This window comes from Aotus nancymaae, unplaced genomic scaffold (genome assembly GCF_030222135.1).
Source record: "Aotus nancymaae isolate 86718 unplaced genomic scaffold, 86718_ANA_hifiasm-v0.15.2.pri h1tg000053l, whole genome shotgun sequence".
Classification (NCBI taxonomy): Eukaryota; Metazoa; Chordata; class Mammalia; order Primates; family Aotidae; genus Aotus; species Aotus nancymaae.
In genome coordinates, this window is record NW_026988467.1 from 28,165,301 (window position 1) to 28,190,642 (window position 25,342).

General features: G+C 56.2%; 1 protein-coding gene across 1 annotated transcript in view; it reads right to left on the bottom strand.

Annotated features, from left to right (window-relative positions):
* Positions 1–2,357: 2,357 nt before the first annotated feature.
* The window catches only part of COL16A1 (collagen type XVI alpha 1 chain), a 53,753-nt gene continuing 30,768 nt past the window's right edge, over positions 2,358–25,342 (bottom strand). Inside the window, exons 46-72 of the mRNA XM_064363602.1 lie at positions 23,356–23,472; positions 23,226–23,267; positions 23,046–23,132; positions 22,249–22,293; positions 21,240–21,284; positions 19,447–19,500; positions 18,834–18,887; positions 18,252–18,305; positions 16,777–16,821; positions 16,630–16,683; positions 16,327–16,362; positions 15,916–15,978; positions 13,521–13,592; positions 13,274–13,327; positions 12,605–12,649; positions 12,361–12,405; positions 12,032–12,085; positions 11,554–11,607; positions 9,382–9,432; positions 8,955–9,044; positions 7,134–7,169; positions 6,488–6,532; positions 5,110–5,298; positions 4,616–4,682; positions 3,696–3,872; positions 3,447–3,524; positions 2,358–2,702 (exon numbers count right to left, since the gene is read on the bottom strand). Of these exons, the coding sequence (XP_064219672.1) occupies positions 2,500–2,702; positions 3,447–3,524; positions 3,696–3,872; positions 4,616–4,682; positions 5,110–5,298; positions 6,488–6,532; positions 7,134–7,169; positions 8,955–9,044; positions 9,382–9,432; positions 11,554–11,607; positions 12,032–12,085; positions 12,361–12,405; positions 12,605–12,649; positions 13,274–13,327; positions 13,521–13,592; positions 15,916–15,978; positions 16,327–16,362; positions 16,630–16,683; positions 16,777–16,821; positions 18,252–18,305; positions 18,834–18,887; positions 19,447–19,500; positions 21,240–21,284; positions 22,249–22,293; positions 23,046–23,132; positions 23,226–23,267; positions 23,356–23,472 (1,956 nt within the window). The 3' untranslated portion in view covers positions 2,358–2,499. The remainder of the gene's footprint in view (positions 2,703–3,446; positions 3,525–3,695; positions 3,873–4,615; positions 4,683–5,109; positions 5,299–6,487; positions 6,533–7,133; positions 7,170–8,954; positions 9,045–9,381; positions 9,433–11,553; positions 11,608–12,031; positions 12,086–12,360; positions 12,406–12,604; positions 12,650–13,273; positions 13,328–13,520; positions 13,593–15,915; positions 15,979–16,326; positions 16,363–16,629; positions 16,684–16,776; positions 16,822–18,251; positions 18,306–18,833; positions 18,888–19,446; positions 19,501–21,239; positions 21,285–22,248; positions 22,294–23,045; positions 23,133–23,225; positions 23,268–23,355; positions 23,473–25,342) is intronic.

Genomic DNA, 25,342 nt, shown 5'->3' on the forward strand with positions numbered 1-25,342 from the left:
CGTGGATGCTGTAGGGGCAGGGACCCTATCTGTCTAGTTTGCCTTGGGATCCCCAGAGCCTAGTACAGTCCCTGAGACAAAGTAGGAGGGAAAAATGGACTCATCAAGTTAGACTTTTCCAATCTGAATGATCTATGTGCTGCCTTAAAAGCCTGGAGTAGGATAAGAAATGAAGACAGAAGGATAACGGGGTTGGAACATGTAAAAGCTGCCTAAGAGGAGTGGAAGACACGTGCCCCTCCTTCCTTTCTGTTCAGCTTACCCAGCTCCTGAACTGATGAGCAAGATCCGTGGATTTTTTGCTGACCACAGTAACAGAAGAGACTATAAAATTCAGCTTTCCATCTGGTTCTTCATGGTCCAAGAAAATACAGTAATTTCAAACTCCAGGGAGACATGTATTCAAATCATGAAAGCTTAAACCTAGCCTGTCGTAGAATCCCCTAAGAGTAGCATGAATTTGACTCAGGAAGAAAAGTGAGGAAGGCATCATTTACTCTGTAAGGATCGATTCCCTGGTGACCCTGACAGGGGATGAGTTTGATGTTTCCTCATAGCGGTTTTCCCCCTCTGGCCTTCAAAGCCAACCTGCTCAATTCCACAGCTGGTCCTTGCTTCTCTTTCTTTCTGCTGGCGCCAACATGCCCCTCATCATAAGGGTTATCATCGGCTAGTACTCGGCAGACGAGGCTGCAAGAGGAAGCTGGCCTTCCAATGGGAGTGCTTTCACATCTGTCCTTGACAATGGTCCAAACCCTGGCCGCCACTTCAATGCAAAAATGATGCCTTTGCTTTTTAATGTTTTATGTTAGAACCGGGGTTAACTGAGAATAGCTGGGGAGGGATGAAAAAAGAATCAGCTCCTCCTTTATCTAAAAACATCACATGAGACCTCGGGCGTGCTCAGGAGTCTGTCTGATTTCATTCTTCTGGCCACCAGCACACCTTTGCTCCTGGCAGGAAAAAAAAAATAGGGCAAAGGTTCAGAAAAGCCATCAATAGGCTGGTCTTCTGGTATTTGGGACCCAACTAGAGAAGGGAATTTTCAGAATGTGCTAGAAATACCAGCTCTGCAGAGATTTGACAGCCAGTTTGAAGGCTTCAGGCAGTTTGGATAAGCATCTAGATTTTGGGTACATTTCTGAGCCTGCTCTGTGAGTCCTTTGAAGTGTATCCAACTTGAATAAACCTTCCAGATAGCTGGGGCCAGTGAAAAAGCTTTCTTTGGAAATCCCCCTGGAAGTGCCTTGTTGCTTTCTCACGGGGCAGCCAGCCCATCAGGACAAAGGATCTAAAAAGGAGAGAAGGAAGAAGCTCGGGAGAGAATGTTTCTGTAATGTTCAATTCACTTTTTTTTCCTTCCTACCCTTTTTTACGTAGGGAGAAGGAGACAGCAGATAGACCACCAAACTCCCAGTGGACTTTGAGGATCGTGAGCTTAGATCTGCTCATGGCTTGCCTATGACCCCTTTGTACTGATACAGCCTGGCTGTTTCTAAAGGCCTAGGCTAAGATGTACAGGAAAGGCACCACATATGTTAGAATAACGAAGAATAACAGGATAAGTCATTTGCCCTCCAGAAATTCATTGCTGGAAGCCCTTATGGAGAGCTAGTGACGGGGCCATGCATTGGTTCAGGCAGAAGGTTCCATCTCATTTCCCAGAGAAGCATTCCCTGGCCGCCTAGGCCAGAGCTGGAGTCTATCTTCTCTCCTGTTTGCACAGGTTTTCTAATCACAGAATTACTGGAGCATCAAGAAGCGCCTGCATGCTTAGAAGGGCTTCCAGGCAGATGAACACACCTCCGCACCGGGTGGCATTTTCCCAGGGAGCAACCCGGACCGGCTCTGGGTCACGCCGACAAGATGAAGTGGTTGGGCAAAGAGTGGGTGGGGTGCCAAACAATGGTTTATTTAGGGAATCAAATAGGCAGGAGCCTTTATAAGCTGGAAGTGGGGCCTTCCAACCTGCTTTGGTTCATTCGAGAGGAGGGGCTGAATGATGCTCCTTCTCTAACTCAAGAGAAGTGTGCATAAGGACAGGGAAGAAGGTTCCAAGGAGCAGCGGATCATCCAGCAGCATTCCACAGCACCACTGGCTGACCACGAGCCAGGAGGGAAATGCCCTTTATTTTTTAATTTTTATTTTTTGGATACTCAGTCTCATCATGTTGCCCAGGCTGGTCTCAAACTCCTGGCTCAGGCGATCCCCCCACCTCAGCCCCTTGAATAGCTGGGATTACAGGTGTATGCCCCTGTACCCACAATGCCCTTTTTTGATCCTGGGACTAAATGAGAAAAGGAGGGCAACAGGGAGCTCTGGCTGCAGGGGAACCCACTGGAAGGAAAAAGGCAGATCGTTTTGTTTCTTTATTATTTAAAAAATATTAACAGCAATTAAAAAACAACAATAAAAACATTCACAACCTTTCACAGAGTCCTATAAGCTTTGGCCATTTATTCCCAATGGAGTCCTTCATCCAAAGGCAGGTGGTGATTTCAGCCAAAAGGCCCCTTCATGGTTTTCATGGGTGGATACTGCTGCTCCATCGGCATGGCCCCAAAGCAGTCAGAGGGGTTACACTGGCCAGCCTTGCCTGGCTGGCCCATGGGACCCGGGGGCCCAGGGATGCCAGGGATGCCTTGCTGGCCCATCGGTCCTGTTGCGCCCATCTTGCCATAGCCTGGAGGACCTTGAGGACCTAGGGAGGGAAGGGCCACAAAGGGACAATCAGAGGACCCAGATCATGAGGGAAAAAAGCCATAATGGCATCAAATAACACCTTCTGTTTGGTGACTGTTTCTCAAGTTACCACGTGTTTTCATGAAGACCTAGTCTGACCCTCACATTATTTTAACGCTAACAATACTGCTGGCAAGTTTTATTTAGAGCTTCCGTGTGCCAGGCATGGGGCTGAGTGCTTCTGATGCATTATTCATTGAATCTGCACAAGTTCCTGAGAAAGGAGCTATTGCCTAATTTTGTAGATGAGGACACAGGCTCAGAGAGGTTGCACATCTGGTAAGCTGTGATGCTGGGTCTCAGAGCCAGGTCATCAGGCTTTGGCCACTCTCTTTCAGGCTGAACAGCCAATACGCATCTTAGAGAGCACCTCCGGAGGGCTTCAAAGGCCTCCTCAAGGTGTGCAGCCAGTGAGGTGCTGAGTAGAACCTGAACTGGAGTTCCTCAGCCCCAACTCCATGCGGCTGTCTCCCACTGCGTCATGCTAGCCCAGTTTAGGACTTAAGGACAGGCTCTGAGTCTTCCGCCCCCACATCCCCACAGGCCCTGGCAGAGCGTCTTGCACGCAGTGGCATTACTATAAGTGGTGGTTGGTTGGCCTGCCGTTATTTGGAGTTTGACACAGCTGTGTCATCGGAGGATCAGAAAGAAAAGGGGTCTCAGCTGCTCTGGATTCATGGTCTCGAGTGGTGGTTTTTCCTACCTGGGGGGCCGGGAAGACCATTTTCTCCTGCAATGCCAACACCAATGTCCCCTTTTTCACCTTTGGTGCCAGGCAGTCCTGGAACAAAAGAAATAAAGTAAGTCCTATCCCTGAGCAGAAAAATGACACAGCCAGTCAGATTACTTGAAAGACACACACACCCCTCATATTCACAAGAGACCTCATGGAATACTTAGGCCTGCCCCAAAGAACTACGTGTGCCCCTTGGGAACTGTAGGGCAGAGCTACCTCTCATTCCTGGCAAGCCCTGCCGTCCTTCTCTGCCAATCTGACCAGGGAGCCCAGGTGATCCTGGAGCGCCTGGCCTGCCCGGAGCACCATCCTTCCCTGGGGGCCCTGGTCGTCCCGGAGCCGCTGCCATCTCCATGGGGAACTGCATCCTGGAGGTGTAGTAAGCCATTCTCTCTGTAAAAAAAGACAAGGACAGGTCAGAGGGTCCCCCAGGGACTCAGAATGACTGCAGATGCTGCATACTGGTCGCCAGCACGGAGCCCACAGCAGCCTGCCTTCACAGGGATGTCAGGGAAAGGAGTGTGGGGGTGGCTCTCCCAAGTGGGGTCCCATGTCCTGGCCTCCACATCGCTCCCCATGGAGATCCTTCCAAAGCACAGATCTGACTATGGCATCTCTCTGCTCCAGCACCCCTCATTAGTTCACCGCTGGCTTCAGAATAAAGTCCAGATTCCTTGCTTGGCATTCAAGGTCTGCTTCCCAAGCAAGACATTCAGCCCCTTCAGGACAGGGCCCGTGTTTTCCCCAGTCCCTGGCACATCAATGTTGGATGAACAAATGAACAGAAAAAAACACTTCAAATAAACCACCCCAGCCATCTTACAATGCCGCTTGCCCCTGTATTTAGAGCTCACTTCAGGCAGACTCGTTTGATACCAATTTTCTTGTCTGTCTCCTTTGCTCAAGTGGGGGTACAGGGAAGGCGGGAGGGAATCATTTTATCTCTGAACAGAGCAGGTGACAAGGAAGGTCTGAAGGATAATTGAACATATGCCTGTCAACCCCAGGCCTGTGAGTGTGTGGAGGGCGAGAGCAGGAGGACATTGAGCTTTAAGGAAAAGGAGGCCAAGTCAGGGCAGAGAAGTTGCAGGGAAGGGCAGGCAGCACCCACTGCCACCCAGCTGGCTGCCAGTTACCATCAAACATTTTAATGATCTCTTGTCTGATGAACCTCTTGATTTCATCATAATTCACCATGTCTCCCTGAAGAAAGAGAAGAAAACCTGCCTCAATTATACTTCCAAACCTGGCACTTTCCCCTATGGAAATAAAGGATGCGGAGGAAGGCAAAGGTCCCAGAAGCCTCCCACAAATTCTTTTTTTTTTTTGAGACAGAGTTTCACTTTGTCACCCAGACTGGAGTACAGTGGTGCGATCTCAGCTCACAGCAACCTCCGTAGATTCTTAATCCAAAGTCCTAACCACCCAGAAATGGTACAAAACATTTTGTGCTTAAGCACATTTTTCTGGGGAGAGGGTCCTATCATCCCGACCTTTAGTTAAGAACCACCCTCTGGGAGCCATGCTCTTTCCCGCAGAATGTTAGCAAGAGCTTGGAAGATGATCCGTGCTCCACCCCACATGCCTGCTCTATGGGACAGTGCCGACGGCTGCCAGCCTTCCCCCTTACCATGGAGCCAGGCACACCAGGCAATCCAGGGCTCCCCGAAGGCCCTGGAGATCCAGGGTGGCCTCTCTCTCCTGCAGGGCCTGGTGGCCCAACAGGCCCCATGGAACCACTCTTGCCCGGCCCACCAGGCATGCCGGCTCTCCCCTTCTCTCCTGGCTGGCCCTTCTGTCCGGCAGCTCCTGGATCACCCTACAAGGATAGATACAAAGTCCTGTCAAATTATATCGTGATATCTCACCAGTCTTCCCTTTTCTGTCCATCGTCCCACCAGACCCCAGCATCTCCCTCTGGACTGTGGCTACAGCATCCTGACAGGTCACTGGTCCTCCTAGAAGACAGTTCTCTTGTTGTTACTCCCTGCTTAGAAATTCTGATGGCTCCTAGACCGGGCGTGGTGGTTTACGCCTGTAATCCCAGCACTTTGGGAAGCCAAGGTGGGGGATCACGAGGTCAGGAGTTCAAGACCAGCCTGACCAAGATGGTGAAGCCCCGTCTCTACTAAAAATACAAAAATTGGCCAGGTGTGGTGGCACACATCTGTAATTCCAGCTACTTAGGAGGCTGAGGTAGAGAATTGCTTGAACCCAGGAGGCAGAGGTTGTGGTGAGTCAAAAGATCGCACCACTGCACTCCAGCCTGGGTGACAGAGCAAGACTCTTGTCTCAGGAAAAAAAAAAAAAAAAAAAGGAAATTCTGATGGCTCCCAAATGCCCTCAGGATAAAGCACTCACTCCTGGGCCAGGCATGCAAGGCCATTCATGATGTGGTTCTGATCCTTCCTTCCTCAGCCTCCTCTCCTTGCCCTCCACCTCCTGCCAGACCTCACTGGTTATGATTCTCTGTTGTGGTCCTCCTGGCCTGGAACGCCCTTCCCCTCATCTCTCTCTACCCAGCGCACCCCTCCTGAGCTGAAGTGTCCCATTCTCTCCGAAGCCTCCTGGACTCCCCAGGCTGGGTTGGGTGCTTCTGCCTCTCGCCCACAGCGCTATGTCTCTTTGGCTTCTGGAAACTTGCTATTCCCCTGTAAGTGGGACTGGTCTTTTATGAGCACCTATTGTTCAGGGACCTCGGTTTACCTGAGGCCAGGATGAGGGCCTGGAATGTGAGCAGGAGCAAGGGGATGCTCAGGAAATGAAAACAATGAATGAATGAATCAGTCAATCAGTGAGTAAATGAACTGGAGATTTCCTTTCCCCCAGCCACAGCTAATGACCCAACGTGGGAAATTTTCAGACACTCTGCTGCTCCCAGTTCTGCCATTTTTTCCCATGCCCACTGGCCTTCCTGTGTCTCCTCTCTGTGGCTAAAGTGGTAACTTGGAGCTGGGCTTCATCAACTCTCCAGCTTCTCCTCTCACACCCAGCCAGTGCCCACTCACCTTGGGCCCAGGAGGTCCATAGAGTCCCTGCTTTCCAGGGGGTCCCTAGAGGAAAGCAAGAGTGAGAGGTGAAGTCCGGGCAGCGTCTCTGAGGCGCCCTGGGGAGGGAGGAGCAGTGAAGAGGCCCCTTCCACAGCCCGAGGCCCCGGTGTGTCCAGCCGGGCTCTGTGTGAGAAAGGACCACAGCCTTTCTGCCCACAGAGGGGCTGACAGCTGGAAAGGAAAGTGATGTCCCCAGGGCATGGCCTTGTTTAAGCATGCTGGCTGGACCCCCATCACAGGTGAAGAGAGGTGAGAAGTCAGAATGAGACGGCCAGTCTGTGGCATACTGGGGGGACGGGAAGGACCTGGTGCCCAAGAGATGTTTGTTTGGAATTTTTTATTATTATTATTTTGTTGTCGTCGTTGTCTCTTTTTGACGAGGTACAGGGTTTTAAAAAAGTAAAACAAATCTCACTCCCGTCCTTGGCCCCAATTCTCTAATTCCTCTCCCCAGGACAACAAGGGTTAACAGTTTCCTGTATATCTGTCCAGAGATAGTCCGTAAACATTGAGAGGGAATGTTTACTGAATAAACGAGGGATCAGGGCAAGGCGAGGAGCGGGAAGCATCCCCAAGGAAACAGAGAAGACCAGTACAAGTGTACCTCTTTGCCAGCTGTGCCATCTGCACCAGGTTCACCCTGGGGAGTAGAGAGCAAGGGAGACGTGATGAGCTCCAACCCAGTTTTGTGTCAGATGCCTCACATCGTACATGGGGCATGCCCAGCCCCCTGTTCCACCCAGAGGCCATGATCCTCCAGCCCTCACCCTCTGACGCTCTGGGCACAGGCAGTGGAAACTTAGACCCCTCCACCCCATACTTCAGCCTGATCCCAGAGCCCCAGTGGCTCCCAGCCCCTGTCTACAAGAGCTCTACAAGGGAAGAACAGACCATGCCTGCCTTGCTGTGTGCTTGGATCCTGGCACCTTGCACACTCCCTGGTTCTGAATCTATGTTAAACGTTTGCTGAATGAACACATGAACAGCCTGAGCCTGCCCACTCTCTGCAACCAGCAAGGCTGCCTCTCTGGGCCAGCCCCCTTCTGGTGGCTGCTGGGGAAGAGGACTTAGTGATTGCTAGGCAAGTGGGAGATTCATCCAGGGGCCCTGGAGGCTCCTGAGCCTGCAAGGAGGAAGGCAGAGTCCTTGGCAGGAATCAGAGCCAATAGGCATGGTGAGACTGAGCCCACCTGGCAGATGGGCCAATGGGAGTCAAACACCCCAGCCCAGGCCAGCAGCCCTACAGTCACTGCTGCTGTCCCCCAGCAAAAGTCTGCATTGGTGGAAAGCATCCTGATGGGTCCCAGGAGACCTGGGTCCCTGCCTCTGCTCTCCCAGGAGACTTCATCCCTGAGCCTGGCAATCAGTTGCACCTAATGGGGTTCACTTGTCTGGAACTTTTGAGAGAGGTAGATTTGCAGAGTGGCTAAGGACACAGGTTCTGGAATCAGGCAGGCTGGGATCAAGTCAGAGCTCTTCCACTCACGAGCTGTGTGACTCCAAGCAACCTACCTAACCTTTCAGAGCCCCAGCTTCCTCATCTGTAAAACATGGACAATCAGATCCACTAAATGGGACTGTGGCACAGATTAAGACAAAATGCAAGGCTGGGCACGATGGCTCACACCTGTAATCCCAGCACTTTGGGAGGCCGAGGCAGGTGGATTGCTTGAGGTCAGGAGTTCAAGACCAGCCTGACCTGCATGGTGAAACCCCGTCTCTACTAAAAATACAAAATTAGCCAGGCGTGGTGGCGCATGCCTGTAATCTCAGCTATTCCGGAGGCCGAGCAGGAGAATCAGGTTGCAGTGAGCCGAGATTGTGCCACCACATTCCAGCCTAGGCAACAAGTGAGAAACTCCGTCAAAAAAAAAAAAAAAAAGAAAAAGAAAGAAGAGAAGAAAGAGAGAGAGAAAAAGAGAAAGACAGAGAGAGAGAAAGATAAAATGCACATCAAATGCTTAGTCCACCACTCAGCATGCGTCAGTGACCAATATCTCAGCGCTCTTAGTATGAAATGTGAGCTAAGACCAAGAACTGGTTTTTGAGAACCTCAGGAAGTTACAGTAATAGGACTGCATTTCTGGTTCCTGACATTTAGCAAGATTTTCTGTGGTTACCAACAAGCTCCCCTGGGGCAGGGGCAGGGGCAGAACAGGGCCACGCAGCCGAGGGGTCTGCAGAAGATTGAGGCTGGTGCACCGTCACAGGCAGTGATCTCGTGTGCAGCCTGGCATAGCACTGCCCTGCAGGGCCTGTCCTTCCAAATTCACATGATCCTCAGGCCCAAGCACCTGGCTGCCATCCTACTATGCTGGCAGTCACTCCTTCCTTGGAGACCCCAGATATGTCATGCTGTGCTCAGCGGACCTTCAGCCAAGTGATTCTTTCCCTGTGGGCTATGCTGCAAGATGGGGGGTCCTACCGGGGGGCCAGGGTGTCCAGGGGGGCCGGGCTGGCCTGGGAGCCCTGCAAGGCCCCTTTCTCCGGTGGCTCCTCGGTCTCCTTTCAGACCCTAGATATGAATAGGAAGGAAGACAGTGAGAGGAGAGGGAAGCAGGCAAAGTGGACCCCCATGTAGCCAGACAGATACCCCATTGTGTGCCAGGGACCACAGGGAGAGGTGGCACTGCCTGAGCTTGCAGCAGGACTCTGAGATGACCTCCAGCCCTCTCCAAAGCCCTCTGCCACATCCTAGAAGGCGAGATCTTTGGGGACAGGAGAGGCCAATGCCAGGGAAGGACGCAATGAGACAAACTGTTCTCCATCCTCCCAGCTTCCTTGAAATGGAGCCCACAGCCAAGCAGGGCAAAACTCCTGGGAGGGAGGAAGGAGCAGAGCATGTTACTCACCACTGCAGAGATCCCGGCTGGTCCTGGCTGGCCTGGAGGCCCTGGTGGCCCCTAAAGAGAGATGAGTCAGTGGGACAGAAACAGGTTCTAATAGCAACACCCCAAGGGGCACAGGGCCTGACAGCAGGAACAAGCACTAAACTTCAGCAGCTCCGTTTCCTCCGGAAACCTGCCTTCCCTCTGGTCTTACATTTGAGCTTCTGACAAGATTTGTGCCCAGAGCTGAGGCCTGGGGACCCTGGGGACCCTGGGCACACAGGACCCTCCCTCCAACCCAGGCTGAGTGGAGCATCTGGGGCTGTGCTGAGGGGGATGACCTGAAAGCCATGGCCAGTGGCCAAGTGCAGAGGACAAAGGCCTGGGGAGTTACCATCGGCCTAGGTGGCCACTGAGACCCCTGCTTCCCTAACAGCAGCCCACTTCCTGCTGTTCTATGGAGGAGGGAAGACCAGGAGCTGGGGGTCTGTGTAGCAGGGGTGAGGGGTAGAGGCTTGACACTGACCCTGACATCCACGGGGACAAGGAGCCGACACTTGCTGTCCAACACTGGGGCGCCCGGAACTCCAACACCCAGACATTCCCCGCTGCTGCACTAGGGCTGCGTCTAAAACGCCCTCCCCCAGCTCTGATGCCTACATCCACACCTCTGCGGTGCAGCTCCAAGGTCACCTCCCTGGCCAGAGTGACACCTTCTCTGAACCCCCGGGGGCACTTGGGTCTCTCTCAGAGTGCTTCCCTTCACACCCCCAGGTGGCACATTCCAGATTCATCTCCAGTCTCCTGGGGTGGAAATGTCCTGTGTGGAGACTGCCACGCCGCAGGGCGAAGGGGCTGGACAGACAGACGTGAGAGGCGGAAGCCTGCACCCTGTCGGCCCCAGCACCGCACTGAGTCTCCAGTGGGGCCACGTTTCTGAGTGTGCCTCCCTGTCACCTGTCATGTGAGGGGAACCAGCCTCGATACGACATTCTGAATCCAGGGCCTCTGGACCCCTTGAGAAGCGTAAAAATAGAGATGTAGACCTAAGAGCTCCTTTTTTTTTTTTTGGTCATGAACTATTTTTAACGTTTCCAAAAGCCTTTTGGAAATTATTATGCAGTCAGCCACAACAGGCTGCAACAAAATGCCAGTATCTTCGCTTTTCTCTGGAGTCCCATCAGCCCGGTGCTGTCATACTGATCAAAGGCACCGCCTGGCAGTCGTCTGTGTTAGTGATGAGTGAAGTAGACAGGAAATTCATTATTGCTTGATAAATGTCCTCTCCGAGTCCCCCTGTCTTGGGAAACACTCCACCTATTTACCCAGTTGCCCAAGCCAAATGCAGGAGTCATCCCTGATTCCCCTCTTTACGTCAGTCTGTCTCCCCAACCCCAGTCCAGTTCATCAGCAAGTCCCCCACCTCCAGACACCTCCCAGATCTGACCACAGCTCCTCGTCTCCACTGCAACCATCCAGCCACGGCTTCTGTGAGTCTGTCCTCTCCCACCCCTGACCACACCGAGAGGGCCGCTCCTATCGCCACCATGTCCTTCCCCAAGCTCAGCTGTCCCCTTGCTACTCACAGCTTTCTCACTCTACATTCCAGCCACCTGCTCTTTTTGGGTTCCTCAAACACATCCAGCTCCTCCCTGCCTCGGGCCCTTTGTGTCTGCTGCCCCTTCTGCCTGGGACTCCTCCCCTAGACTGCTCAATAGCTGCCTCCTTCTTTTATTCAGGCCTCAGCTCAAATGTCACTTCTCCAAGAAGGGTTCCTCCAAAGTCACCTCCCGGTCCCTCTCTGTGACAGCACATGGCTGCCTGATGCTTTCACGTTGGGTCTTCTGTCTGCTCTGAGCTCAGGGACCTCGCCTTTCTTGCTCACTGCTGTTGCCCCAGCGCTTGGATTGCTGCCTGGCATGGCGCAGGTGCTCCATGATTATGTGTTGACTGAATGACCTTCATCTGATAAGTGGACTTGAATGTGCCCAGAAAATAAGAAAATGACGAAAAGCCTGGAAACCACAGGAGCAGCCCCAGTGCTGGGCCACTAGCTCCCACATAGGAGCCGTCTAGCTCCATGGCTGGGCAGCCCCTGTGGCTAGTTCCTTCAGGTCATGACAGCCTAGGCACCGCCACCCACCCCACCAAAATGCTACCTCTCATGGAGACAGAGACGAAATTGGTTCAACTCACAACATGGCCGGGGGGACCAGGTCTTCCCTGGGGTCCCATGGCACCAGGTTCACCCTGCAGAAGTCAGAAAAAGGACAAAATGACACTGAAACTGACTGACTTGCACCATGTGGCTGTCGGGTGGGAGAGGGCTGGGCAGAACAGGTGTTAACGCCCATGGCCAAAGGAGGCAGGTGATTCCCAGCCTCCAGACCCATGCCTCCTAGAGAGTCAGGTGGAAAAGGCAGACCCACAGCCTGAGCAGGTCAGGCCCTGCCTTTTTAGGTTGGTGACCCAGCAACCTCCAGGGAGAAGAACCAGTTACAACCCTTAAGAGGAGGGAGAAAGTTCGAGAGGTGCAGTGGTGGGTGAACCCCTCCCAGAAGACTGAGGTAGAAAGCAGCCCCTCTGCCACAGAGCAGGAGGAAGCGGCTGCACCCCAGAGTCTGAAGAGTCCAAAGGCAAACTGAAGGCAGCCGTGTGGATCCCTGGCCCTTACCTCTGCGCCAGGCCGGCCAGTGCTGCCAGGGGGTCCTGGTTTGCCACAGTCACCCTAGAAGAGAGAGAGGGCAGGCAGCGGGAACACGCCAGACCATCACTTGACATCCCTACCCCAAGTCAACCTCACATCAGATGGGTGGGCCACCTCTGATGCCCTCCGGCTGGTAGACAGAGAAGCTCTGACCCAGTCTGCCAAGCACCACTGGCCCCAGGAGGCTCTGATGCTGGGATGGCCTCTCTGCCCAGGCTAGGCTGCCATGTCTGCCTGGGGGCAGGCCTTCAGGAGAGCAGAGACAACCTGCTTGGCAGAGGTCACCAGGCCCTTACCTTAGGTCCTGGGAGGCCGGGATGTCCTGTTTTCCCCTTAAAGCCCTGAAAGAAAAAGCGGGGAATTCTCATGTCCTTCACGTCAGCTAGGGGCCTCTTCCCACTCCTCCTTCTTCAGCTTAAACAATTCAAACCCATCCAAAGTCACAGCACGGTCCATGGAGGATCTGGATTTGCTGTTGCAGCCACCCAGGCAGAAGCTGCAGCATCGCAGCTTCCAACTCCTTCCTGCAGCTCAACTTACCGGTGGCCCCATGAGTCCAGGGGGGCCAGCAGGACCAGGGTCCCCCTAGGGAAAGAGACCAGGAGGATTGAGACAGGAGTTTTGCCCAGCTTGTACCCAACTCATCCCTCTGTCCTCCCCTCTGTCCAACCCCTCTGCAGCTCTCCTCAGATGGAGGGAAGAACCCAAGCCTGGCTCAGCCTCTGACTGGCTGTGGATCCTGTGACTTCCAGCCCCTCTCTGGGCCTTCGTTTTCCTTCTTTGGGATATATAGGGGGGTTGACTTTGATGTTCTACCCTTTCCCGTGGCCCCAGCCCTTTCGGATTCCCCAGCAAAACCCAAGGAGCAGGGCTTGCTCCAGTCTTCCCCTGTCCACACCCTGACCCTTCCCAAAGCCCAGCCTGGGTTCCTCAGCTGTCTGACTTTCCGCATACATACTGCCTTCATCATCTGGCCTTTGGTGAGACCTAGCTCACCTACCCTGCTTAAGGCCACTAGGAGAACTGGAAACCAAGGGGCTGTGGTGCTACTGGGGAGCTGGGGGCAGAGAGAGACACACTGAGGAGGGCACGGGTGCCCCCGACAAAGACGGGGATGCTTCGGTTCTTTCCATCACGGTTTCCTTGACTTTGGCTCTCCAGGAAAAAAGGAGAGGAAGGGGTGCCTGCCCTCCCGGCCCAGCATCTCACCCTCAAGCCAGGCTTGCCGTCCTTCCCATCCAGACCATCCAGACCAGCAGGGCCCTGGAAACAGGAAAGAGGCATTTCTGCATGCCGGTGCCAGAGCCCGAGGAGCTAGGAGACATGGCCCAGCCCCTCGACTCTCTCCACCCCTCCACTGTCTCCCGCCAGCACACACAAACACACACACACACATGCACCCCACACGTGCACACACACCCCACACACCTGCCAGGCTGAGAGGGCACACACTCACCTGAATCCCAGGAGGTCCCGGTGGCCCAGGGGAGCCAGGCATGCCTGATGGGCCTCGAATCCCTTCGCTGCCCTGGAAACCAGACCCCCCCCAAACAACACCAATAAAGTCAGCAGGGCTTTGTCCCACCGTGGAGACCAGGCCCTGGGTCAAGGGTTCTGGTGACTGCTGGAACAGGACAGCTAGCTGGCTTCTGGGCCAGGTCTGTTCCTGTCTAACTGCATATGTGCCACACGTCCTCCCCAGGAGGCTCTGTCTTCGTGTGCAAAGCGTCCCCCTTCCTTGCTGCTCCCTGCAGAAGGGACAGGGCATCTTCTCCAGTGCTGACCCAGGGCCCAGCATGGCAGGGGCTCTGTAGCATGTGCTGAACTGGAATCCACACGGGCTCAATCCACACGGGCCTCCACAGTGCACGCAGCGCCACGTGGGCTCTGAGTCGAGATGAAAAAGTGGACACCCCTGTCCTCAAAGAGCTCACGGTCCAGTTAGGGTCACGGGCCCGACACAAGCAGGGGCAATGCAACAGTCCGTGTGTTCTGGGTGGAAAGGGGCTGTGGGCGCTCAGAAGAGGGAGCGGTTCCCTCTGGCTGGGGACCAGGGAAAGTGTCACAAAAGTGTCACCAGATGCTAGACTCTGAGGATTGGGCAGGTAGAGGAGAAGAGCACATGCCTGAGGGAACCTAAGAGAAGGATAAAGATTTGCAAGTGGTCACGTGCCTGGCCTGGCATGTGTCTAGGGTGTCTAGGGGAGCCCGTGGGATGGGTGGGCAGGCAGAAGAGGCCAGAAGAGTCACCTTGATGGGTGGTGACCCTGAACGCTGTGCTAAACTTTATCAAACAGTCAGTGGTTTTCAGCTGTACTTCTCAGAGCACTGGGGGCTCCTAGGGGAGCCTAGAAGCTGGGGGCATGAAGTGGGGACTGAAGACGGGGGACTCCAGGACCCCAACTGTTGTCTTAGCCAGGGCAGCTTCACTGGTATTTGTTTTATAGATTGACGTTTTTACGTTTGTTTTTATATGATAAAAAGGCTCAGGGACTACAAAATAAAGTCTGAAAACTCCTGCTACAGGCACTGGGGAGCCATTGAAGGTTCAAAGCAGAAGAGTGATGAGAACTGATGCGTGGATTGGAATGTTTACCAGAAAAGGCGGGGAGAGGCAAGCAGCATAGCGGGGAGGGTTGCTGCATTCTCCCAGTTGGGAGAGGGCAGCTGCCCTGGATCAGTGGCTGTGGGGTGGTCAAGGGACGGCATCCCACTAGAGAGACCCAGCAAAGGAGAAAAAGAACTTGGGGGGGCATTGCAATGCCACCAGCCACCAGGAGGGGTCAGCACAGCCCCAGCCAATGTTGGCCCCCACTGGGAGTTGGGATGAAGAACCACTGGCCAGAGGTTTGGGATTCTCTGCAATGACCAGCCTAAGGAGAGCAGGGGCTGCAGGTCCTCCGCAGGGAAGGGAAGTGAAGGGAGCTGGCAACCGCAACTGTCCCAACCATGGCTGATCAGCATGGGCTCTGGGGAGGTAGCAAGGGACCTAGGTCCTCCTGGACTGGGAAGGAAGTCTCAGCTCAGCTGCTAACACTGCTGTGTGCCCCTGGGCTGCCCCAAGCCTGTGGGCATCAGTTTCCTCACCTGCACAGTGAGACATTCATGTGTGTGCTCTCAGAGGAAAGAGGCTCTCCTTAAAGCTGTAGGCTCCTGCTCGTCCCTCTCGACCCAGATCCCCCCATCCCAAGCTCAGGGGCTTCTTACATCATCCACCCAGAACATCTAGGGAGCCCAGAGGTTGCACTGAGACAGAGATGTCAGCCCCAAACCAAGGCAGAGCTGTATCTCTAACATTGATCAAGCCAAACTCAAGGGCAGCCAGCACAGGACTCCTCCGACTGCTGCTCCCCACACCCTTGTCACTAGGCAGGACATAGGCCACCCCTGCCCTCTCTGGGCCCTTGGGCACAACTGGAGCACGGCTACCCAGGAGAAGTGCATGCCCCTTCCATGTTGGTGTCCTCCTTTGGGACTCACTTTCCCCTTCTCTCAGCTCTTCGATCCTCCTCCTGCTTAGGAGAGGAAGGCAGCCTGAGCTGCCTGTCGAGTTCTGCCTCCTCCCCCTACCTCCCTGCTTTTCCCCCCAACCCAGCAGACATGGACCTGGGCTGCACAGAGGCCGCAGGCATCCTGGGCCAAGCAGACATCCCGAGGAGCCTGCTGGTCTGCTGCGGGCCCTGTCACCCTCCAGTAGTCACTGGGCCCATCCTGAAGGCCTCTTTTCCCAGCCTTCATGCAATTGGGTCAGTCTTGGGATTTCCCAAAAGCCTCATGCTAGGGGTGGGACAGGGGCATGGAAGCTGCATGGCTCAGATCTATGACTTTGGCCAACCAGGGGTCCTGCTCACCTTCTCTGCTTGGGGGCCGGGTGGGCCAGGTGCTCCAACTTTGCCTGGGAATCCAGGGGGACCCTATATCAACAAAGGGGCAGGCAGGAATGAAAGTGGGGCAACAGGGGGAGCTCCCCTTCTTTCTTCCTTCTGTGCGTGATGCACTGTTGTTAAAGCAATTCATTTTGACTTCCTAGAAGCACCACCCAGGAGTATTACGTCTGCCTGGCCTGCCAGGCTGAGGCCCACCCAAGAGGCTGCACTCTCCAGGTCCTGGTTCCTGGAATCAGGCCTGGCCACCCAGGCTGTTCTCCCCTGCCTCTCCCCTCTTGTCCCCAGGACCATCCTCCCTGAGCCTGGCCTGGTCAGGCCTGCCCCTCCCGACGAGACCACATCAGACAGAGCCGGCTTTGTGTCTTCTTCACTCACCGGTGGGCCTGGAAAGCCTGGCTGGCCTTGAAATCCCTAGGATAAGAAGCAAGGGACAGTGCTGTGCCGCCCCCCTCTCCTGCCTGGCTGCCCAGGTGGAAAGAGTGACAGGTGGGGACACCCTCAAACTCACGGGCTTTGCCCTCCCCTCTGCCCACCATGGCTGGCAGGTGAGGCTCTGGGCAGGAGGTAGGTCACAGCCCAAGGACAGGTGGGATGGGAAGACTAGAGCCGGTGACCACCAGGGAGGAGGACCCAGCCCCTTCCCTGCCTCCCTGCAGCTAGGTCCCAATCATCACTCACCTGGTCGCCCTTCTCACCGGAGTTCCCTTGGGGTCCTCGCTCTCCTCGGGGACCCTGTCACTCACAGAGAACAATGCAGCTGAAACCTAATCCTCCTGCCCTCAGACCCCGGTCCTGTCCACATATCTCTGCCCCTCCTTCACTCACCACTGGGCCTGGGGAGCCTGGGAGGCCTTCAGATCCTGGGGGACCCTAAGACACAAAGGAACAGAATCAGTCACTCCACCTGGGGAGGTGAAGGGCGAGGCAGGGGGTTCCATGGGGGACTGCACAGAACAGAGGCGGGCACATGCGGGGAGGCCCCCTCTGCCTGGTTTGCTCAGGCTTCCCCTCTCCCGCCTGAGCTACTGACCCAGCCTCCTAACTTGTCCTGCCACCTCCTGGCTCACTGCAAGCCAGCCAGCAAATGGCTGCCCTCTTCTCCTCTAGCACAGCTCTGATTATGTCACTCTCTTGCTCAAACACCTTGAGCGGCTCCCTCTGCCTGAGTGGGGCGCACACTTCCCACCAACGCTGGTCTTTGAGGCAGCCTGTGATCTGCACCAGCCACCCTCTCTCACTTCTCCTCCCTCTTTCCTTCTCATCTTCTGTCTTGCTCAGTCAGACTGCTGTTCCCTGACACACCCCATACCCTTATGTCCCCAGGCCTCTGCACTCTTAGCACGCTCTCCCTTCTACCTCGAATGCCCCTTTCCCCCCTTTCTAGGTCCCCTGAAACCTTGCCAAATCACTCGATGGCTGGAAGCTGTTCCTGCAGTGCCCCACCTGGCCTCTCCCTCTGGAATTCCCCAGTACAGACAGCCTTGGGGATCCCTCCCTCTTGCTAATCAGCTCTCAGCTCAAATGCCACCTCCTCCGCCTCGAAGGTGCCCGAACACCTCTCTAGCCCCTTCCCTTTCCCTGCCCCACTTCCTCCATGAGTCCCAGCCGTCGTTGCTCCTATGCACTTGCTTATTCATCCGGCAGCTGCCTCCCCCACAGCAGGGCATGAGGGTAACTGCCTGCCCTGTTCACCCAGACACCCTCAGAGGCGAGCCCAGCACCCCACAGGCCCCTGAGAATATCTGTTACTGAGTAAATGCTTGATAGGGTTTGCTGAATCCCGCTGAGGCTGCACCGAACTTGGTGAATCTGTAAGGCTGCAGTCCCAGTTTGGCCGATTCTAGATCTGAGGTTTGTGAGATGTGTCACCAGATAGACGTGGGTTCAAGTCCAGGTGTCACCACTAACTCACTCACTAGCTGCAGGTGAGTCACAACTTTGTCACTCTGGGGGCCCCAGTGTCCCCATCTGGTCACAGCCCAACTCCTGTGCTCAGTGTGGGGCCTGGCAGGCCTTGGCCCTGGAGGGTGGCGCTGCAGGGGCTGGGGCCACAGCAAGGCCCTCCTTTGCAGGAGGTGGAGAAGTGCTTCTGTGGCCCCCTCCCAGCCCCTCCCCTTGGAAGCCCTGTGGGGGTTCTCCTCACAGCCTCCACCTCCGCGGCCCAGACTGTGCTGCCGGCTTGGGGGCGGGGGCAGCAGGGGTCACAGTGCGCCTTCGCTGGCTGCTGCCAAGTCTCCAGCCCCAGGCTCTGCGGCTCCACGTGCAGCCCTGCACCCCCCCACCACGCCGCTGGGACTCACCGGCTCTCCTTTCTCTCCCGCTGACCCGGTGTAGCCACGCTCTCCCTTGATGCCCTGACAAGTGGCAAAGAGAGAGCAGAATTAGCCTGCAGAATTAGCCTGTCAAGGCGCCAAGGCAAGGAGCGGAGACTGCAGCTGGCACCCAGCCGGCTCTGGGGGATGACACCGGGAAGACCGCTGGGTGCTCCAAGGCTACTATGCCTTCCATCTGCCACCGTGCCCCCCAAGCCCCAAGCGGAAAGGAGGACACACCCACCCAGTGGCTTCTGTGGGGGTGGCTGTCTCTCCAGTTCTCCCCACCGGCCCCCCTTCCTCCCCCCACCCTGGCCCCAGGAGGCAGATCTCAGTTCTTCCTTGTCTGGGCCTGGCAGAGTGCTCCGAGCAGAGTGGTGGGGCCAAGCCACACTACCAAGGGGGCCTACAGTGCGGGGAGGGGCTGCATGGACTTTCAGCCAAGGAAGAGGCTGAAATGCCCGGGAACGGGGAACCCGCCGAGGGCTGCACAGCCTGGCCCTGTCCTCACCACCAGCCCAAGCCTCTGGTAGCCCACACCCACTCCCCAGCAAGGGTCCCCTTACTCACAGGCAGTCCTGGGGGACCCATGGCACCTGGGTAACCGGGTTGCCCTGGAGGACCCTGCAAAGAAAGGCAGCCAGGCTGGACAGCCCCGCAGCATTTCCATCCTCCCCTCCCTGGGTAAGAGGGTGGCCAAAGCCAAAACCTCTGGGGCTGCCATCTAGCAGGCGCCGACCTGCCCCAGTACTGCCACACTGGGCCATCTCCCCAAGCCCAAGGTCCCCTTGGTGGTGACCACCACCACAGACCTGGGCTGGGGAGGCAACCCCCAACCTGGCCCAGACCCTGGGAGCTGAGCCAGAGCAGGGAGCCCAGAGCACACATGAGGACCAGGGAGGAGGGTGTGGGCGGGGATGCTGAGTGCCCCCAGGGACGCTGCTGGAAGACAGGGGTTGTGTGTCCTTCTGGCAGGGAATCAGGGCACATGGAGATCGGCCTCCTTTGCTCCTGGGGGAGTGCAGAAACCCCACACTAAGGGAATCCCCGCAGAGGAGCAGAGAATCTCAAGGAGTCCACCTGCCAGCTTCCACCCAGCAACCACCCCTCGGAGCCCAGGCTCTGCCTCCCCAGCTCTTCCTCCCTTTCCAGCCCTTTCCAGCCCCTGCCAGCTTCCTCTTACCGGCTCCCCCTTGTCTCCGGTCAGGCCCGTGAGGCCTCGCTCTCCTTGAAGGCCCTTGGAGAGAAAAATCATGAGAAACTGCAGGAGCGGGCGGTCCCCACCCAGCCCCTGACTCCGTCCCCCTGCCCACAGCCATCTGTTCCCACTCCAGGCAAATGCGGAGGCCATCGTGGCTCTCCTAGTGTGTCTGTGGCAAGGTGACCTGTAAGGGGTGTGCTCCAGAAGGATGACTGGTGGAGGTGTGAACCCCCACACATGGGTGCCTTTCAGGAGGACACCCTTCAAAACAGGTAGCTGTAGAAATATGCCCCCCGGGGGGGTGGTTCTGGGAGGGTACCTCTCAGGTGCCTGTAGCTGGTATGCCCTGTGTGTAACTGACTGATGTATACCCCTAGGAGGGTGACGGATCAGATGTGTGCTTATTCTGAGGGGCAACTGTCAGGAAAGGTACCCCATATGGATGCTGCCACCAAAGTGTATGATATCATCAGACACCCAGCACTCACCTGTCCAAGTCCCCCACCCAAGCCAAAAATCAACTTCTTGGAGGGATGCAGGGGAGAGACGCAGGAGGGCTGCCTCCAGAGCAGTCCCTGTCACTTTGTGGGGGGGAGGGCATGTCACTTTCCACGAGAGCCACAGCCCCACCCCTAATTCTTTACCCTGGCCTTTGCAGGTGCCTCGCCATTAACGTCACCTTTCCTGCCCCCTTCCCCTTCGTCCCCTCAAGAGACGGTGCCCAAGCCTTTCCATGACACAAGACAGATGGCTAGACGGACAGATGGCCCCTTCACCCAAGCAAGCAGAAACAGACAAGGCCCGGCCAGAGATGAGGACGTGGGGACAGATGGAGCTGTGACAACGAGGGGCCCTGCTCCCTGAGCCTCCATCACCACGCCTGGGAGGAGAGGAGCCAGGCCCCGGGAACATGAAACCTGACACACAGGAGGTTAGTTTCCGTGACCCAGGAGGGAGCAACAGTGAGGCTGGGGGTGATGTAAACACACCTGTGACGATGACGAAGGCAGAGCAATTAACGACACCTGGCAGAAGGAGCCGGCCAAGGTGCCGGACACAGAGGGGCAGGGCGCACGACCCTCAGAAACCCAACTGGCTGGTATCACACGCCCCACCTTGGAGCAGACTGGGACTGGAGCCAAAGAAGAGGAAGGGAAGAGGAGGAAGCTGAGAGTTTCCTCTAGCACGATGGAAAGGCGCAGGCAGGGCTGCCTTTAAATCCCTGGGTGCCTCTGGACAGCCCTGCCAAGCAGCAGGGCAGCAAACCTGTGCCAGCCTGCAATGTGAAGCTCTGAAGCTTTGGCATCTCTGCTGGGCTCTGAGCCAGGGGCCTGGCAGGGCCCCAAGAACTACTTTCAGCAAATCTTCAGGCAACACCGAAGGTGGTGAGAAGCAGGAGGCAGAGTGAGAAGGCAGGAATGGAGAGGCCCCTAGAGGCACCAGTTAAGAGGAAGGTTCACGAGCTCAGGAGGACTTGGGGGAGTGCTGCAGGATGGTGGGAGAGATGGAGAAAGAAGACGGAACGGGGTAAGAGGACAAGAGGAGAGAAAGAACGCAGGAGGAGAGGGAGAGGAGAGACTGGAAAGGAGTCAGAGACTGGGAGGATGTCCAAGCCGCCGGGACCTCAGAGAACCTGTGTCGTTAGCTACCGTGCCTGAAGGGGGACAGCAAACACGGAGGACGGAGGTGAAGTCATGACAGGAGGGGAGCGGAGCAAAAGCCACAGAGACCTGGCTGACCGGGGGAGGGGAGGTCGAGCAGCGCTAGGTTCTTACAGGCAATCCGGGGGAGCCAACAGCACCAGGAAAACCTGGGGGGCCCTGGTGGGAGAAACAGGCAGGTCACATCTCACAGGCACAGTAACCCTGGGGCAGCCTGGAAGGCACAGTCTGGGGCCATGGGAGTCATGGGGAAAAGAGGTCATGGGAGTATTTTCAAGGCAGCTAGAAAAGACTCCTTGAAAGTCTTGGCCCAAAAGACAACTGCTCCTCCCCTTGGCTCCGAGAAGAGTGGCTCCTCCATTGGCAGGGCTGCGGAACGGCTCCAGAGTGCTTCCCCAGCCTTCCGGAGTCTAACGAAGACTCGGTTGCAGCGGAAGCTGTTTCTTTTGGCCTTGCCCAGCATGCCTGCCACCCAACCTCCATCTGTGCCCCAAGTGGGGGGGGGGCTCCCTGGCTCTAGGGTGGCTCCCACCAGCTATTTTCTTCTCCAAAGAAAGCCTTTCAGTTCCTTCAGCCTTCCCTAGTCACTTCTATTTGCCTGCCATGTCAACATCACAGAGGACTCCAGAGTAGATGCCCTGGTCTGGTCTTTGTAGATTTACCCTAACAATGGCCCTACAGAGCAATGGAGGACAGTTCCATCTTAGCTCCGAGCCCTTGTGGGGACTGGCGTCACAGGGGCATGGAGAGGTCTGGCCGGCATGCCGCAGGCTTCCCTGGCTGTGGAGGCTGTGAGCCTGAAGCCTAGGCTCCCTGCTGAGGGTGGCCTGGGGCCACCATGTAAAGTACAGCAGGGGGTGGGGACAGGGAAGCAAAGATGTGCCTCTGAGGACCTCCCCTAAGCAGGACCACAGGTAGTGGGCAGAGCAGGGCGCTTCCAGGGCATTCGGTGGTGGGAGAGCACAATCTCTGCAGATGCTCTTCGGAGGGACAGGAGAGGGCAGTGGAAGTCCCCGCCTCCTTCCTTGCCCAGCCTTTTGGGGACAAGGCAGCTGAATGGTGTCTGAGTGTCATGACCCCTTTGACAGCCTTTCAAGCAGACCAGGGCACCACAGATACTTACGATAGGGCCTGGAGGACCCGGGGAGCCCCTCATGCCAGGCGGACCCTGCAAAGGAAGCCAAGGGAAATAGATGAGGAGGCCCAGGCCCCATAGAGCCCCTGGGGTCCCAGCAGCCTTCCTCCCAACTTGCCAGGGCCAAGGTCAACAGAGGGAGGCTGTTGCCCAAGCAGGACCACTTAGCTGATGGTAGAACAATCTTTCATTTGGTTCATTCAGTCATCCTATGAACATTTATTGAGCAACTATTATGTACCAGGCACTAGTCCAGGGGCTGAGATCACAGCATAAACAAAATAAATAAAAACCCCTGCCTCAAAGCACTTATGTTCCAGGGGAGAGATGGACACTGAAAATAGAACAGGACTGGCACATAGTTGGTGTCAAGTTGACACCTGTGGAATGTTCCTGAATGAAGTAACTACGCAGGAGGTTGAATAGTGATGAGTATAATGCAGGCCAGGGTGACTGGAGGCTCTGGAGTTGGTGTGGGGTTCAATTTAAAGAGGATGGTCAGGGGAGGTCTCTGAGAAAGCGACATTGGAGCAGAGCTGAAGGAGTGCAGGAATGAGCCCCGGAGAAGAGTGTTGCAGGCAGAGGATGCAACTTGATGCTGCGGAGAAAGAGTGTGTCCTGCTCTGGGTCCTGAGTGTCTCAGAGGAGCCACGTGCCAGGAGAGCAAATGAGTCCAGAGTGGTAAGAGGCATAAATCACGTGAGGCCTCGGAGGCCCCCGAAAGGTCTCAAAGGCAGACAGGGTCCCCAGCCCCCTTGAGGATGAGGCTCCATCCCTGGTCTTACCTCTTCTCCTCTCTGGCCTGGCAGTCCAGGAGGACCAGGCAGGCCGGGGCTCCCAACACAGCCAGGATCTCCCTCATTGTTGTCACCCTGGAGAGGGACAAAGATGGTGAGAGTGAGCAGTCAGGGCCTGTCCCTGTGGGGCATGGGACATGGTCAGGGGAGATAAGGCGAGGCACTCACCCGGGCCTCTTCGGCTCGTGGGCGCTCCAGGGACAAAAAGCACTGCAAGGTACAAGGAGAGGCACTCTGTTGGGTGAGGCAGCCAGGGAGCCCTCCTGCATGGGGCGGCCCCTAGCCCAGCCGTCCCTACCTGGGCGCAGTTGTCGAGGCCTGGCACGCCAGGGATGCCCTGGTCTCCCTTCTCTCCCTTCTCCACGAGGTATGCTGGGTGGGCCCTCTGCCCCTGGACACAGTCTCCGCAGATACTCTGAGCAGGGAGTGGGGAGAGGAGTGAGGCCTGGGTCAGGGAGGCCAGGATGGGCTGACTGGGGAGCCCCACTGAGAACCCAGAGCCAGGCTCCCTGCCCCACAGGCTTCCCTCCTCCCACCCTCCCTCCCTCCCCAGCCGCATCCCTGCGGCTGCTTTGCTCCATCCTCGGGGGACCCACTCCCAACAATTGGCTTTGAGTTTCCTCCAGGAAGAAGCTCCGCTAGAGCTAAGCCAAAGCCACTTTCCAGACAGGCGTGTGGGCGGAGGCGAGGGGCCCGCGGAGGGACCATCTGTCCCGGCTGTTCCTGCAACCTGCACCCACTGTGAGGACAAGCCACGAGGAGCGAGCTGGAAAGGCTGGCTCCGAATGCCAGCTTCTCTGCCCAAGGGAGCAAAGGCACAGCTGCGGGAGGAGCCAGGCCCTTCCCAGGAGACCCCTGGGATGGATCTCGGATTGCTCACAGGCTCTGGCTCAGCTCACGCCACCAGAATGGTCTCCCCGCAGGAAAGGGTTTAATCTTCTTTGGGTTGCAGACCCCTTTGAGAGTTTGATGGAAGCCATGGATCCTTTTCCCAGAAAAATCAAACCCACTAGTGAAAACAAGCCTGCAGTTTCTGAGGACTCAGGAGCCTGGAGCCTGTTTGTGGCTAGTGTGGTGTCCACAGATACCCAGGCAGGAGCCCCTCCTCACCTTCACTGCTTGCTGCCAAGCCCAGTGATAATGGCACCCACGATGCTGGGCGTTGTACGTAATAAGCCCTGCACGTATCACAGCCCATCCTGATGGTGCAGTGAGGCAGGGAATCTTATAAGCATCGTGGAGATGGGAAAGCCAACATTCAAGAGAGGCGGCATGACTTGTCTAAGGAAAGTGGGAGCCTGGAGTGGCATGGGCCTGTCCCAGGCCAGGGTTGCTGGACTGTGGGTGCAGATGGTGGCTGGGCTCCAGGTCAGCATGAGCCAGGGTGCCATCTGACCCCTTCTCCACACTATGTGCAGTTTCTATTTGGGGCCCTCTGCAGAGCACTTGATGAGGAAGCCAGCAGATGACACGTTGCAGGGAGAAATGTCAACTCCTGGATTTGGAGTCACACCATCACCGCCCAGGCATTGACAGAAGCAGAGGGGAGAAGAGCTGGGGGTTTTGTTGCCACAACCCCACTGTGATCCAACATGTAACTGATGCCAAGTGATTACCCCGACCTCCTCTGGCTGCTTCTGAAGAATCTGCCATTCAGAGCATGGGAAGGGTAGAGAGTCCCCATGCTCTGCCCTGACCAAGGCCCATCAGGGTCATGGGATGTCCAGGATACTGACTAGCCAGGGTGGCCAGGATGAGGGGGGCTCTGGAGGTCAACACATCTGAGGATGCTGAGCTGGAGGAAAGTCCAGGAGCATAAAGGCCTCCTTCAAAAGCCTGAGGGTGACCTGAGGAACTCCTGTGCTCTCGTTTCTAGAGGTGGCTAAGCAAAGATGGGCTGCGCCGCCCTTGGTTCCCAATAGGAACTTCTGCTCAGTTTGGGAAGCCGGACCAGGTCACAGCCCTCTGGTGGGGTGTGAAGGCTGTGTACAGGCCCTGGTACAGGCTGACTCTCTGACCAGGTCCCACGTCCCCTTTCTTGGACTACCGGAAGTGCTTCTCAAATCCAAATCCTCCCTGGATTCTTCCCGGATTGACTAGAGAACGACTGAAGCCTTCTTCAGGCCACACCCAACCTCACAGGCCCTACTGCTGCACTTTCACCCCCTCTGCTTTGCTTTGGAAGCTGCCGGGCTCGGCCGTGGTGCAACCCGGGTGCTACAGGGTCTCCTTGCCAGCTGCTGCGGGCAGCCTTCGGGGCTGGGTTCTGCCGACAGCATCTGCCA